Here is a 15,651-nt window from a genome sequence, read left to right as displayed (position 1 = left end):
CTAAAGACAAGAGTGAGACATGGGAAGCTGCTGGTAGCACTGCTGGCCCCATTAGATGCAGGCAGAGTCTAGAGCACAGGCCTTTTGCCTCTGCTAATGACTTTTGGGGGAAAGCAAGTGTAAGCAGGAGCTAAATCACATGATAGTGTTTATAAACTGACTAATAAAGAATTAATGGGAACCCAATAATTACCAATTACAGAGGCAAGAGAAATAATAAAAACAATAAAATAGAAAATGTACAAAGCAAACAATTAAGACTGTTTTATTAGAACAACACTTGCAACTCAGCAAGCATTAGTTCTTGCCACACAAGGACATCGGCTGCGTGTCATATGCATTGTACACATTAGGAAAATGACATGGAGGGAGTTCATCAGCTCCTCTGAGATCTAGGATATTCATGAGCCCAGATTTAAAGTTGCAGCCACAGTCATGCTTAGGCTGCAATGTCACCTCTCATTAAATTCTAAATCTGTGCAGGGAGCATACCGTATGTAATATTTTTCTAACACCATGTGACTGATTTTGGAGATGCCAAACACTATCTTTGGGACAAACACACTGATTAAAAATATGCTTCAAAATGTCTCTCTTTTTTTAACTCAGTGAACTGAAATATATCAATTAAAGCTATTCTGGTCTACTGAGTCCTGTAAATAGGTATTTAGATGCAATGGGACATCAGTGGGAAATATCTTTGGAAAGTAATTACTTTCAACACACGTGGAGTGTCTTTTAAATGCTTAAGCAACACTCTGTTTTAAATTTGTGCAACTGACACAAAGAAGCACACATATTAATTACCACACCCAATGCTTGATTGCAAGTCTCTTGCCTAGAGAGAATGTTTATAGATCGGGGGCTTAATAACAGAAATTAAGATAGCTGAATGGGGAAACCAAGAACCCATTTCTAAACACCAGTGTCGTCAGATGTTTTCAAAGGGATGAGGAATAGGTATGGGCAAGTCCTGCCTCTGGGAGGTGGGGGTGGGCATCTTATTCTTTCCTACTGACACTGACTGCTGTGTTGTAATGAGCACCTGGTTCCACCTGAGTACAATAGTGAGATGGATCAGTGGGCAAAGGTGCTTGTCACCAAGTCTGACTACCTGAGTTTCATCTCTGGAAATTATATGGTGAAAGTAAAGAGTCAATTCTTCCCAGTTGTCCTCTGACTTCCACCCCATGTTGTGGTAGATGTGGGGGTGGATGGGGAGGCATGTACACACATACTCACACAGACAATAAATAATGTAAAAAAATTAACCCAACTATTTCCTAAAGCCATGCAGATGGTTTGATGAATGCAGGTTTCCAAGGATTTCTACCTGGCTGCACTTACTCCCTGTACTGTGTCCAGCACACAGTCTTTTGTATCAGAGATGCCCAAGGGAGAGGTGCGTGTGTGTGGACTGTGTCAGACAGATCAGAATGCCATCTGGGGACATGGCTGCCTCCAGTGTGTTTTCTGCATGTTTTACAGGATACTGTGTGGGCTTAGTTATTTTGAATAACATATGCAAAATGTTCTTATTTTTTAATGATGGCAACTCATTCAAATTAAAATAGGAAAAAAAATACACTTCCATAGGTTGGTAATCTAAGTCAAACAAAATACAGTTACAGACTACATCTGGCTTGTGGACTACCTTAATGTTTAAAACAACTGTGGTGTGGAAATTGGGCCCAGAGGTCTTGGAGAAGCCTGCGTTTGCTTTATAAACTGTAGGTGGGGCTCAAGATGGCTCAGCAGAAGTTCAGCAATTTCAGCAGAAACTAAGATGACTTTGGAGTGTTCACAAGGAAAGAGAGGATGGAGCCCTAATGGTGGGGAGTTTTTATATCAGTAGCCAACAGGAATTCTGTATTTGCTCAAGGGCTCTCTTAGCCCCTTGAATATAGAAGAGTTACAGGATTCCCAGAATCCAAAAATCCCTGGGCGATAGTGACAGAGCATTGTGGCAGGTAAGTACAGTGGAAGGGAGCTGCTTACCTCATGGTGGCAGAGAAGAAAAGAGAGGAAAAAGGAATGGGTAGAGATTGACAAGGGGTCAGATACAAGACATACCTATCAAAGGGACATCTCCAGTGAGGGATTATTCAATTAGTTCCTCCTCCTAATAGCTCATCCAGCTACGAATTCATCTATAGATGATCCATTGATGAAGTTGGGGCTTCATTCTCCAGACACCTCTTACTAGTGCTGCCAGTTAGGGACCAAACTATAATACACATGGGCCTTTTGGAGAGCAACACTTCATATCCAAACCACAACAGGTTCAGGAACCTTCTATCTGCATTTGAGTAGCTGGGATGATACCATGAATGGCATTGCCATGGAAGGCATGCCTGCTACCATGCCTAGCACCAGGAAGGTTACTTTGTGGAAAGGGAACAGCTATGAAGACTGGCTGTGGGGCTGACCTCTGGAAAGTGGAGTGTAGACATACCCAGTATTTCTCTAGGTCATCTAACTATGGTTTTTGAGCTATGGACCTGCATTCTCCCTGTATTTCCAGTATCTCAGATCTTTGACTCCTGCATCCTCATGGACCCTGCCATCATGGATGGATACACTCTGAACTAAGAGTTGTCTAACAGTGTTTGGCTCTGGGATGGCTTCATCTGGTCTTCTCCTGAGACATTCTACATGGAGATGCAGAATTTGGACAGATGGGCCGGTCCTGGACAGCTCTGCTTGCAGAAATCTCTTGGGGAAGAAGTGGTGATTTCATTATTTCCTAAACACACAGATGCTGCTGAGCTTGTTAAACAACAAGAAATAAAAAGCACCACTGCCTCCGCCTTCTTGTCTTAGAAAGGTATGCATTTCCAAAAGGACTGGAGGAAATCGCTGTTACCTGCTGTTTATATGGCTTTCCTTCGTCTGTGTGTGCAAATTATCTCGTCCATCAGAAACCTTGCAAAAGGGGCAGGTGAGATGGCTCAGTGGGTAAAGGGCTTTACCACCAAGCCTGGTGACCTGAGTCTGGTCTCCAGAACCCACCTAAAGGAGGAGGGAGAGCCCTGGCTCCACTAAGTTTGTCCTTTCACCTCCACATGTGCACCGTGGCATGCAAACCTGAACACACATGCATGACTACACGCAAAAAAATCCATTAATTTAAAAAGTAGAAAAGAAATCCTACAGAGAACCACTGAGAGGCCTGGCCGTGAGAGAACACAGGGACCTGAGCTCTGAAACACAGGGGAATCGCACCCTGTTCCTGGCATCCACCAAGTATCTGTGGATGGCTGGTCCTGAGTTCAGAGTTGGCAGTTCTGGATCTGGTCTCCAGAAGACATGGTGCTCTCAGCAGAGCTGCAGAACTGTCCATCTTGGGAGCATCTGGGTTTGGAGGTTACTGATGTGTCTACTGACACGTGACAATAAAGCTAGGTTTGTTTTTCCATTTTAAAAATTTTATGGATATGAGTGTCTTGTCTGCATGTATGTCTATGCACTGTATATGTGCCTAGTACACATGGAAGCCAGAAGAGTGTATCGGATATCCTGGAACTAGGAGTACAGACAGTTATGAGCCTTTCTGTGGGTGCTGGGATCCAAACTCAGCAGATCTGCTACTATTCAGATCCGCTGCCAGAGCAGCAAGGGCTCTTAACCATAAAGTCATCTTTCCAGCCCTGGGGAGTAGAGTTTGGCGGCTCTGTTTTAAACTGTCATCATTTCAAACTTCAGCTTTGTCATGTGGGACTTACACATCAGCATAGACAGGCACCTTGAATGTGACTTGAACATTTTGAATACTCTGATTCCACAAGGCAAGGGCTCATTACATTGACTAAGTTCTCTTTACAGTATTTTAAAGAGCACTACCCTGGAGGTTTTTAAAAGTTTGTTTTGTTTTTATATCTCTGCTTTCCCATTGGTTTTTGTTGTTGGCTGTTTGTTTTGAGATGCTCTAATTCTCTCTGTAGCTAAGGAAGACCTTGAACTTCAGATCCTCCTGCCCTACCTCCCATGTACTGGGACTACAAGCACATGCTACAATACTTGTGTGCAGTGCTGGGGACTGCCGCCATCATGCTAGACAAGCACTCCACACTGAGCTATGTCCCCCACCCCATTCCACTGGATTTTAGTTTATAAACTTCCTCAGTAAGCTTAAGGAGAATTCTGAACTGGAAGCTGTGAGCTGTGTGACCCAGAACAAGTCCCTTGCTGTCTCTGAGCTGGATTCTGCTTCTAACACCAATGATAGATAGTATCCTCACTCTTTCCAGCTCACAGATTTTCTTCAACATGTCAGATGCAGTTCTCAACCCCTTCACAGATATCCTGCTTGTCAGATATTTACATTACAATTCATAACAGTAGCAACATTACAGTTACGACATAGCAATGAAACAATTTAATGATTGGGGGTCAACACAACATGATAAACTGTATTAAAGGGTCACAGCATTTGGAAGTTTGAGAACTACTGTGTTAGAAAGAGAACAAACTCAGGGCTTCCAAGATGGCTCGGTGGGTAAAGGCCTTTGCCACCAGGTGACAACCTTGGTTTGAATCCAGGAACCCACATGATAGACGGAAATCTGACACTAATAGTTGTTCCCTGACTTCCATATAGTGCACGTGTTGGCACACACACAGATAAGTGGGTGTAGAAATAAATAAAAGTAGAAAAAGAGGGGAAGTCAGAAAGCATTCGAGAGCAAGGGCAGCCTAAATACATCCAGTATAAGACATTATTTCAAATTCCCTAAAAGGGGAAAAGTGATTTCGTAGCCCGTTTTTACAAACCCACTGTCTTTAAAAGCAGAGCAAGAGATCAAGTCATTTTCAGTTGGGCTAAGTGTCTAAGCATGAGATTAGATGTGGGGCCCTGATGTAATCCAGCTCCTCTTGGCCACAGGACTCTGACTTGTGCCTGAATGCTCAGTAGCTCATGCAAATGATGGGATAGCAGATAAAGCCACTAAGCAGCTGATGGGGAGTGCTGCTTCCAGCCAAAAAGGAATCCTAAAATTAGCCAAACACACAGATTGGAATGTCCTCTTCCTCCCACAACTCACTGCCAGCCCGATTTCTTCTGATGGGGGGGGGGGGCTCTGTTTCTCTGTGACTGCAGCAAGCTAGGGCTCCCAAGCAAGCAAGGCTTACCATCATCAAGAGCCCTACAATGTCCCTTGCCCTCCATCTGTCACCTGAAGAACAAGGAGTCCGTGTGTGAGCCTGAACTTTGAAACAGAATAATACAAACACTGTCAGATAGCCATAGCAAATGTGTTTTCCTCAGTGGCCTCTGGGAAACCTGTGGTTCTATTCTGTGATCAATCTCCTACAAAGTCTCAATCCCCCCCACCCCCATTTTTCCTATTTACAAAATGAGAGTGCACTGCCCCATCTCAGGAGGTGTTTATGGGGAGCAAGTAAGCCTATTTTGAAAACATTTCCATTAGAACCCTTCTTACCTGCAGAATTGAATTTTGTCTCCAAACTGGCTTTAAAATGTAGACAGTGTGAGCCAGGCATGGTGGTGCACGTCTTTAATCCTAGCACTCAGGAGGCAGAGGCAGATTGGTCTCTGTGAGTCAGAGGGCAGCTTGGGCTACAAAGTGAGACCCTGTCTCAAACACCACTCCCCTAGCTACACACACACACACACACACACACACACACACACACACACACACACACACAGAGGCCTTCTATAAGCAAGCCCTGAAGCATTTCCAGGAACTGAATGGAAGCCTTGGGCAAGAAGTACAACTCAAATAAGAATATATCGAGACCAAGGAACAGGTTATAACTCACAGGCCCTTCCGACTATGGTCACTTGACCTGCAAAGGCCCTTTGGGGTAGCAATGGCTGGTTCACAAGCATGTGTACCCTAGAGGCACATTGTGGCTCTCCCACCATAGCTGGGAGGGAAGGAAAGAAGCCAACTGTTCAGCTACTAAGGCTGATGAATCACAAGAGAACATTGACAGCCTTGCTAATTTAGATGAGCTACCTCCCCCTTTAGCTCATTCCCAGTTTGGGCTCTGCTCGTGCCAATGCAGAGAAATTAAAGATTTGTTAAGAGACATCACGATCTGAAAATAATGAGACGGCACAGGTTTGGGAGGTAGGGGTTGTTAAAAAGAATTTTTAAGAGGTAAACTAATTTTGATGACAGCCAGGGAATTAGGACATAATGGTCAGTTGGGTTCTCTACTTCGTTTCCTAATAAAGAAAAGTGCTGGGTGACAATGAGACAAAGAGACAGAAATAAATGGTTCTGAAGTCACAGATAATTAACTCCAAAGGCTTGCCAATGGCACATTAATATGCTGGAGCAAACAGCTTCACAAAGCCTCAGTGCTCCTAGAGAGAAGACCATTTCAATGGTTCCTAAAAAGTAGAGACTCCTTCTGATTTGGGGACTAAGAAAGAATGGAAGATGTCAAATGTCAATCTTAACTTTTGCTGAATGCTCAGGGAAGGTGCAACTTCTGTGCAAGGATAAAAACTTAGTAGGTCCCATAAGAGTGTCCCCATCTCCTCCCTCTCTTGGACATTGAGGGGTGGGATCATAATGTTGATACCAAGGGAAGGGGTGATCTCATGGTCCTCGTGACTCTGCAATGGTTCATACCTTGGGAATTGTGCTGGTTAACTGTGTCAATTTAACAAAATCTAGAATCACCAAGGAAGAATATCTCAGTTGAATTATCTAGGTCAGGTTGTTCTATGGGCAGATATGCAAGGAGTTGTATTGATCATTAATTGACCCAACCCACTGTGGGCAAAGCCATTCCCTCGTCTGGCCCTGGACTGTGTAAGAGTGAAGAAAACTTCCTGAGTGAGCAAGCAGGGGACACAGGTGCCTTGTTTCTCTCTGCCCTTGGCTATGGATGTGGTGTAACCAAAGGTCTCAAGCTCCTGATAATGTGACTTCCCTGCAATTATGGACTGTAACCTGGAATTATAAAGCAAATGGCCCCTTTTCCTCTTAGGGTCATGATGTTTTATCAACAGACAAGAAACAAGGACAGAAATCATAATCTCCTTGAAATGTGACTTCCCCACCACCACCACCCCTCGTGAACTCCAGATAGGCATCCTGGTCAAAGTATTGTGATGGTAATCCCCAAGGATATGGTTCTGTAAGCATTGTCTTTAAGGGATGCTTGTAGAGTGTGGAGTACTGGTGACAGTTCAGCAGGCTTCTTTGCCTGAGGACCTGAGTTCAGTCAACAGAACCCACATGGAAGAAGGAGAGAACCAACTCTTGCAAGTTGTCCTCTGAACTCCAGTGTATGTGCACGCACACACAATTATACACAAACAAACAAACAAAAAAACAAGCCTAAGTGGAGAATCCCTGCACTTGAATAGACACCCTAGCAACAGGGCTGCCCATCTCTCATCTACCTTGGGGCAGCTGGGTAGTCTGCTGTAAAGAGGACTGTAAAGGGACAGTGTCACTCTCCACTTCTTTGAGCCCAGCTCTTGTACAAGAATGAGCAATACTCCAGTGTTGAGTAGTGAAGGGGTGGGGGTGGGGAACTCCTCACCTTGCTAAGTTGAAGTCTACAACTGAAAAGAACTTACTGCCCCAGCACTGTCAACTGTTTGGTTTCCTTTTAAGTTCCCTCCATCTGCAGCCATTAGTTAGTTCCCACAAACCTCGGAGTTCATTCATCTGTTTCAGCCCAGAGTTAGCCACACTTCACATGAGACACATTATGCAGGCAACAGAGAGATCCAGAAAACATCTGCTAAACCAAATCAGAATTAATGGCAAACACCATGCTGATCTTGATAGCTGAAGTTCCCCCAGATGCACAAGACAATAAAGGGGCCATTAGAGGCAACTGTCAACTGGGGACTGATTCCAGGGTTTTTCAGGAAGCCAGGGTTCGGTGCTGAAAGTCCTGTTTAGTTGGGGGGATTTGCATTGCTAAGTAGCCTAAGTACCCAGAGGCACCCAGGCTAAGGGTGATAATCACTCCTGCCTTTCCTTCCCCCTGAAAACAGCAACATCCTTGCCTTCCCAGTCTCTCATCACCTTCCTGGAAAGCCAGGACAGGGCTGGAACACAGGAAGTGAAGCATCCTTGGAGGGCCAGTAATATAACATGACACCCCAGTGCCCAGCTCTGAACTCAAGCCCCTAATCACAGCACAATCACAGACATCTGGAATAGCTTACAGATCACCTCCTGCCCTTCAAAGATCGCTGACAATGACTGAATTATCCAAGCCACTTGCTCCAGGAGCTCGAGGATGCTCCTATGGCTGTAATTCAAAGTGATGGGATCAGTCAGAGAAAAGTGCTGGTGTGAGTGGATGGGTTCTGGCAGGCACAGCCAGCACCTGCCCTCCGAGTGGACATGGGAGTGTCTTGGAAGGACTAAGATTGGCAACTCTTCACTGTGAAGTTTCAGTAGAGGTTGAAATTAAATTTTAGGTGTCTGGAAAGAGATGTAAAAAGAACAATGCTCAAGCTAGGGAGATGGCTCAGTGGGTAGAAGGCTTGCTGTGAAGACATGAGGCCCTGAATTCAGAACCCATCACTGGGATTACAGACTCTCACACCCCCTTGCCTAACATTTTACATGGGTGAATTTACAGGTCAGCCAGCCCAGCTGGATCAGTAAGCTCCAGGCTCAGTGGAGAAGATGCCTAACATTCACGCCCCCAACTTCCATATGCATGAACAACATGCACAAGCACGCGCTCACGTGCACACGCGCGCACGCACATACACACACGCGCGCGCACACACACACACACACACACACGATGTGTTTTAGACATATAGCCATGGCTGCTTCCCTGTGCAGCTAGCGCAGATGGGTGCTGGATCCTAGGTCAGTACAGGGCTGTAATTATAATGCAGAAGCAACAGGCTTGTCCCTCTAAGAGGACACATGTCCTTGCCTAGACACACCCTGTGATGCTGCTGTCCTGCCTCAATCTTTACTACTATGAGAGAGTCATTACTACAAGCCTAGATTGGGTTGCTCTCAGCTATGTAGGCTTGGTAGCCAATGTTATGTGCAATATCCTTTGATGGGGATGAGCCAAGATCAGACAACTTACACAATCACCTCTTATAAGAGTGCGGTGTAGAGAACGTCCGTGTCTCCACTGACAACATGGAAAGGAAGGGAGGAGCCCCAAGTCTAAGGTGCTGTTTGCTCTGCTTGTGTCAGGAGTACTGAAGATCAAGGGAGATAATGCATTCTCTGAAACTTCATAATGAGTAAATCAGCATCATTGCACTCTCCTCACCATTCCAGGCAGCTCAGCCCCTGGTGCCTAGCTGCTGAGGACACCATCCACTTGGCTGGATTTGCTGCAACAGACCTCTCGAAGGCAGTGCCAGCCCTGAACACGGGCAAACTTAAATTTGTTTCATCCCATGGGATGCTGATTTGGGGAAATGCTGCCTATTATCTTCCCTGCTGAGAGTGTATTTAACACAAAAGCTGGAGTGATTCTGCAGCCCAAACAAACTCAACTGCAGCTACACAACTCATCTGGTTTTTTGAGTTCAGCACTTTCTAGTGTACTGGTGCCCTAGGGCTGTTGTATTAAAGTACTACAAACTAGAAGCTTCAGAAACAGGAATTCATTTTCTCACAGTTCTGAACGTCAGAAGACCAAAATCAAAGGAGGGGTTGGCTGGATTATCCATGGTCCCTCTCTGAAGGCTCTGGGGAAACAGTGTCCCCATGGCTTTTCCTAGCTAGTGGTTGTCAGTGATACCCTGTCTCTACCTTCACATGGCATCCTCCTTCTGTGTCTATGTATGAAGTTCCCACTGCCACTCATGGAACTAAAGCCAACACTGAACCAATATGATTTTACCTTAACTTGGTATGTCTATTGTCTGTGGAGACTCCATTAAACAAGGTCATGTTCACAAATTCCAGCTTAGGACTCCAATATATCATTTGTGTCAGTCTGTCTGTTTTTCTTTGAGAACAGAGTCTCAAAATATATCTCCACATCCACCCCCAAGACACCAAGCTTATTTGAACCCAAAGCCCTCTCATCAATGCCTTACCCAGGAACATCTAGCAAATGTACACAGAATGCATCTTTCCTTTTCATTAGAACCTATTTGAATATAATATCACCAGACATGGCAATACACATTGAAGAACTATAATGGTATTTTAAAAACTAGTAGGAACAATTCAGAATATGGGTCCTCACTGGTATATCATGAATTTGAGACCAGGGTGCAAATGGGCAGCTTGTACTTAATTCAAAAAGTAATTATTACCACAAGGTCCTATGCAGGATGATGGGAGAGAAAAGTCATTACCACTCTTACCCAGCTGTGAACTGGGCAAGGAACAATAACAACCAGCCTGGCAAGAAATGTCCATGGGTTCCATAGTGGCATGAACATTATGGGGCTTACCAACCACTTTCTGATTTAAGGCCTGCTCCACAGGAGGAGATGTGTGACTGATATTGTTTATCTGGCCAAGACCCCATGACTGGGGAGCTCATAGGCCCTAGGGATGAACTTACTGCTGCTATTTTGTTAGATGGACATAATATCAAACTGTCTTTTGCTTTCCAATGAGCAGGATCAAGACGTTATTGTTTCTTTACACCCATAGATTGATGGAATTCTCTGCCCTCACCAGAGGAGGTTCTTTGTACAGTGGACAGTGGTTAACACAGAGACTTATAACTGGTCAAAGTGCAGAGAATAAGGACTGTGGTGTGCTCAGCCATAATTGGGATATCTATATCATATCTATTGTGCCACAGGCTTAGGAAACTCAAAGAGGGGCAGAAAGATTCTAAGAACCAGAGGTCAGAAAGGACTGGGTTGAGACAGTGTATTCTGGACATTCTAGGACCAGTGCACTTGAACTCACCTCAGTTACAGTTGTTTGCATGAGATCAAGCCAGTCAACATTCTAGCATGGATGGAGAGGGACTCACTGCCTCCCACCCATAGCTTAGGAACCATTGACAACTGTTGGCTGCTAAGAGAGAGAGAGGGAGGGAGAGAGGGGGAGAGAAAGAAATTTTTCTTTAAGGGTATGGTATCTAATAGGATGCCTATGCCTAAGTAGATGCCCTTACATTCATGTGCATATAGGTGTCACAAAGTGGAACCAACAGTTTATGAATAAAGGACATAAAGTTGGGGAGGGCAGAAGTAGGGGTGGATCTCGGTGGAATTAAAGTAATGGGGTAAATATGATCAAAATATATTGCATGCATGAATGAAATTCTCATATATAAAAATATTCTTAATTAAAAAGAAGTACAAATTAAACAAATTACTGGCCCTGGCCTAGGATTATGGGGAACATGGAGAGGAATAGAAGAGGTCTCTGCTTTTAGGTGATGAATAGATTAACAGCAGAGCCAAATGCTTCAGGAAAGAGTTGATGGTGTGAAGCAGAGGTAACTTAGGATGAGGTGCAAAGCACACAGACTGTAGGAGCATTAAACAAGGTCCCCACCCCCTTGCTGTGATTCAGCCTAGACTTGTCACCCCCTGGTTAGTGTCAGTGTCTCTCACATCTGACCACACTTATTCAAGCACTTCTAAAAGTCATAGTGGGGATTTGCACTGGGTCATGTGCAAATGTATTTGTGATATTAAATGTCAGGTACAGCTGGTACCCTGAGTTAGGTGTAGAAATGGAAGAACACACACCTCCATGGAAAATTCTCTTAGATTCTGTGGTCAGGAGGCTGCCTTTTTAGACTCAAATATCACTCAGAGTTATCTCTCTCCATCACTCTGGACCCTCCTGGGCTTAGTGAATTAAGCATGACTGACGGCTCCTGTTCCAGGTCAAGTCAGAGCAAGGACTCAACCCAACATGTATCCTACTAGACAATAATGATCCGTTTTTGTTGATAGGAATAATTAAGTTTTCATAGCACTGCTATTATTTTTTAATACTAATATACTGTTCTAAAGATTAACGACCCCCAAAACCCAAGGCAATGAGTTATCAGTTCCCCAACATTTGGAAACACCCTTCAAGGCCCCAACCTCCCTTTCTCACTGCCGTGTGACAAGCATTGACATCAAGCTTGGCAGGAGCTCTTAAACACTCAACTTTGACAGAAGAAAACAAGAAAGACATCATTCACAATAAGAAGAAACTACATTTGTGATTAGGGAGAATTTGCTAATAACAACCCAAAGCACATGTTCCCAGTCAGTCACCGTGGAGGCTGATGCTTGGGGAGCAGGAGCTGTGAAGGAAGACAGCGTGGCATGCCTGTATCTGTGCCCTTTCTGGTCCACTTACTGTCATCCTTTGGGGAATTCTAAGCCTTGGAAGTCCAGTGAGGACTTTTTTGTCTTTGGAAAGAAATACACAGGGCTGTCCCATAACTCCAGCCTAGTCAAAGATATTTTCAACACACAGATAGTAAGATTACAAAAAGGTTGAGTTTACATGTGAGTCCTTCATGCAAATTAACTTTAGTCTCAGCCAGGTGTGCTCACACAGATAACTTATTCAAGGCTACATAGTATATGCCAACTTCTACCTTCATTCCTTCTCTCCAGTTTACAGTCACTGGTTCCACTGGGAACATAATTTTCAAAAACAAACACTGCCCTCCATCTACCTTCATTTAATTTAATTTGGTATTAATGTCCAAAGAATGTGGTTTGCCCCATTGAAATTGTTCAGAGGCCACTGCACACTGAGCCATGGAAACCAGAAAGTTCCTGCTAGAATCAGATTACCCAGCTCCTTTGAATTTATGGTTTCAGAAGCACGGATGGCAGTCACTTGGGTGACAGGTATGGACAGTACTGCCAGGATGTTATCAAGCTCTTAAATGCTGGTACCACAGTTGTCCAAACTTCTCATTTCAATGTGTAACATAGGTGTGAACAAACCAGGAAGAAAAAATATGTTTGACTTAGGAGCCAAGAGTGTTTTTATACCCTATCATTACTCTTTCTGGAGATGGTACCACAGAGAGGATGAGGTTAAGGCTAAAACCAAAGCCTCTGTACTAGACCGAGAATAAACTATGGTTTCTGACTTTATGCACTTACCCATCCCTACAATAAAGAGATGATTCCACAAATCACACAAAAGACATTCTCTCATTAGAGACTAGCTGCTACTGAAAGTAAATAAGAGAATTTCCATTAGAAGATTCTGAAATTGCCATCCGTACATGCTTACCTCTGAGACCAGAAAACAAATGTGCCAGAGGAAGGCTGGCAGGGAAAATGGAACATCATGGAATTGTTTTCAAAGGGGAAATTAATTGGTTATTTCTATTCTGGCTTAGATGAAGCTGTAAAAATCTAATCAGAAACATTTTTCATAGAGGCTTTGCCTGTCCAACAGTGAAACTTCCCAGACCACAAACCATTGTGTTTGTGTGTGTGGGGGGGGGCTATTATTGATGTTTTTCTGGGTGAAACCAAATGACTTCAAATGTCACCCCAACATGAGGGTCTTCATCAGAGACTATACATGTGGTGCTGAGTGAGCCAGTTCCCAGGAGCCGCCTCTGATACTTGAAGGCAGGAGCTCCTGACTTCACAGGCAAATCCAGCCTTAAGCTCTTGGGTCTCTTGAGCCAAGAGGCAAACAGCTAGCATGCAGGGAAGACCACATGGTGTTTCAAAGAACAGGCTGCCCACTGTCTAAGTTCATGTTAGTTTCAGCCAAGCGCCTTCCAAAATGTCAGTGCCAAGAATGATATAGATGTAAGTAAATTTTTCCTACCTTCTCTTCTTGTGACTTCAAAGCCTCTGGTTTCCTGAAAGAGAGAAGAGATGTGGTTTTGAAGAATAATTCATAGATACAGAAGGTACAGATAGTTACAAATGACTCCAATCTTGTTAGTTGCATTTTCACCAAAAGGTGTATCGAGTAATAAGGTCAGACAGTCAGCAATGTTGGGTCTCCTAACCTCACACACACATGGGTGAATGCACATAAATCATAAATAAACACACTTGTAAAATGTAAAAAACTTATTACTTTGGAAACTTAGATTTAAAAAACACATTATTGGGACTAGAGAGATTAAGACTATATACACTGGTTTTGTAGAAGACCCCAAGTATAGTACCCAGAACCTATGTGTGGCAGTTCACCTGTGACTCCAGCCCCAGGGAATCTGACCCTATCATTTGGCCTCCTCCAGCAACTACACTCATATGGATACATTCTAACACCCAACACATACATACATGTAATTAAAAATAAAAATTAAACCTTTAAAAATGCATTGTTAATCATGGCTCTTCTTCATTTGCAGTTTGGGCCAGTTCAGTTCCAAGTATTAAAAAGGACAGTTCTAGGATGTGGTCCTATGCTCAGCCTCACCTCTATATGTGATTATATGGCCCCCAGAAAAAAAAAAAGTCACACAGTGCATGATTATAGCCAACACATAGTTCCCAAAGGCTGAGATCTCATGGGCAGGAGTGATCTCATGGTCAGTGGGCTAAGTTAAGCCCTTTGGTTTACATAATCTAGTCTCAGGGATCTTCTTGATGCCTGTGCTCTGTGCAGTGCAATAAGAAAATTCTTTCAGAAACTACCCAGGTGCCACGGGATGTCTGCATTAAAATTCAGTTGAGCAGGGAGCTTCAGAAGAAATACACATTACTGAGAAATCAAAGGGCGATTTGCCTTGATAAATGCCAGCATTTCAAATTCAGCTGGAAACAAGGAAAATTATTTTTTAAGAGAATCTTTGAACATGGCACTGAATAATGGGCAAATTTTTAGGAAGGGAGCATCAAGGGAGAGAGCACCAGGATGAGAGGGTGAGAGAACAGGAGGTCACACACTGAGTGAGTATACGGTGGGCTAGGGGAGAAGAGGAAGGTCCCCGTGAGAAGAATTAAAGAGAGAAGGCTGGAAACACAAACCACGGTTTCATGACAGATCTGAAGAATCTACAACTCATCATAAATGACCAGTTTAAAATGAAGACTAAAAGGTTGAGACAAACTGGAGCTCTGCACTGTCTGCTAAAAGAAAACAACAAACCTCTCCCCACCAAGATCATTCAACAGCACTGTGCTGTAAGCAGGGGGCCTGGCCTTTCCCACCTTGGCATTCTTGTATAGCATCCTTGTGTAGCCAGGAGAGGGAAGCAACAATAGAGGTGGAACAGGAGACCACACTGGAAAGTTTTCCTACCTATGATGGTCAAAGTATCATCTTGCCCACCTAGAATGACCTGGGAAGAGAGTCACACTTAAGAAATTTGAGGGATGAACTAGCTCATTTAGCCTCTGGGCATGTGTGTGGGGATTATCTTGATGGTTACTTGACAAGAAAAGGGCCCAGCCCATTATGGGTAACATCATTGTTTACGAAGGGGATTCTGAATTATATAGCAGTGAATAAAGTTAGCTGAGCAGAATGGGCAAGCAAGCAAAGGTGTGTGTGTGTGTGTGTGTGTGTGTGTGTGTGTGTGTGTGTGTGTGTGTGTGTGTGTGTGTGTGTGTGTGCTCTTAACAGTGGATATGTGATTGACTATCTGCTTGAGGTGCTGCCTCTTTTTCTTCTCACTGATGAATTATAATCTAGAATTATAAATCAAATAAATCCCTTTCCTCCTAGTTTGCTTTAGGTAGAATGTTTTATGCAGCAACAGAAATGAACCCAGACCACTAAAATGACTTCTCCCCTGAGTGAAAAG

General features: G+C 43.8%; 1 protein-coding gene across 2 annotated transcripts in view; it reads right to left on the bottom strand.

Annotated features, from left to right (window-relative positions):
• Positions 1–15,651, bottom strand: part of Fstl4 (follistatin like 4) — a 684,516-nt gene that overhangs the window by 354,409 nt on the left and 314,456 nt on the right. For both annotated transcript variants that reach the window (XM_035447502.1, XM_035447503.1), the window contains one exon: positions 13,716–13,749. In XM_035447502.1, coding sequence (XP_035303393.1) covers positions 13,716–13,749 — 34 coding nt within the window. The remainder of the gene's footprint in view (positions 1–13,715; positions 13,750–15,651) is intronic.

The sequence above is a fragment of the Cricetulus griseus genome, chromosome 7 (assembly GCF_003668045.3).
Source record: "Cricetulus griseus strain 17A/GY chromosome 7, alternate assembly CriGri-PICRH-1.0, whole genome shotgun sequence".
Classification (NCBI taxonomy): Eukaryota; Metazoa; Chordata; class Mammalia; order Rodentia; family Cricetidae; genus Cricetulus; species Cricetulus griseus.
The sequence above is the reverse complement of the archived record's forward strand: the minus strand, read 5'-3'. Positions and strand labels throughout refer to the sequence as shown.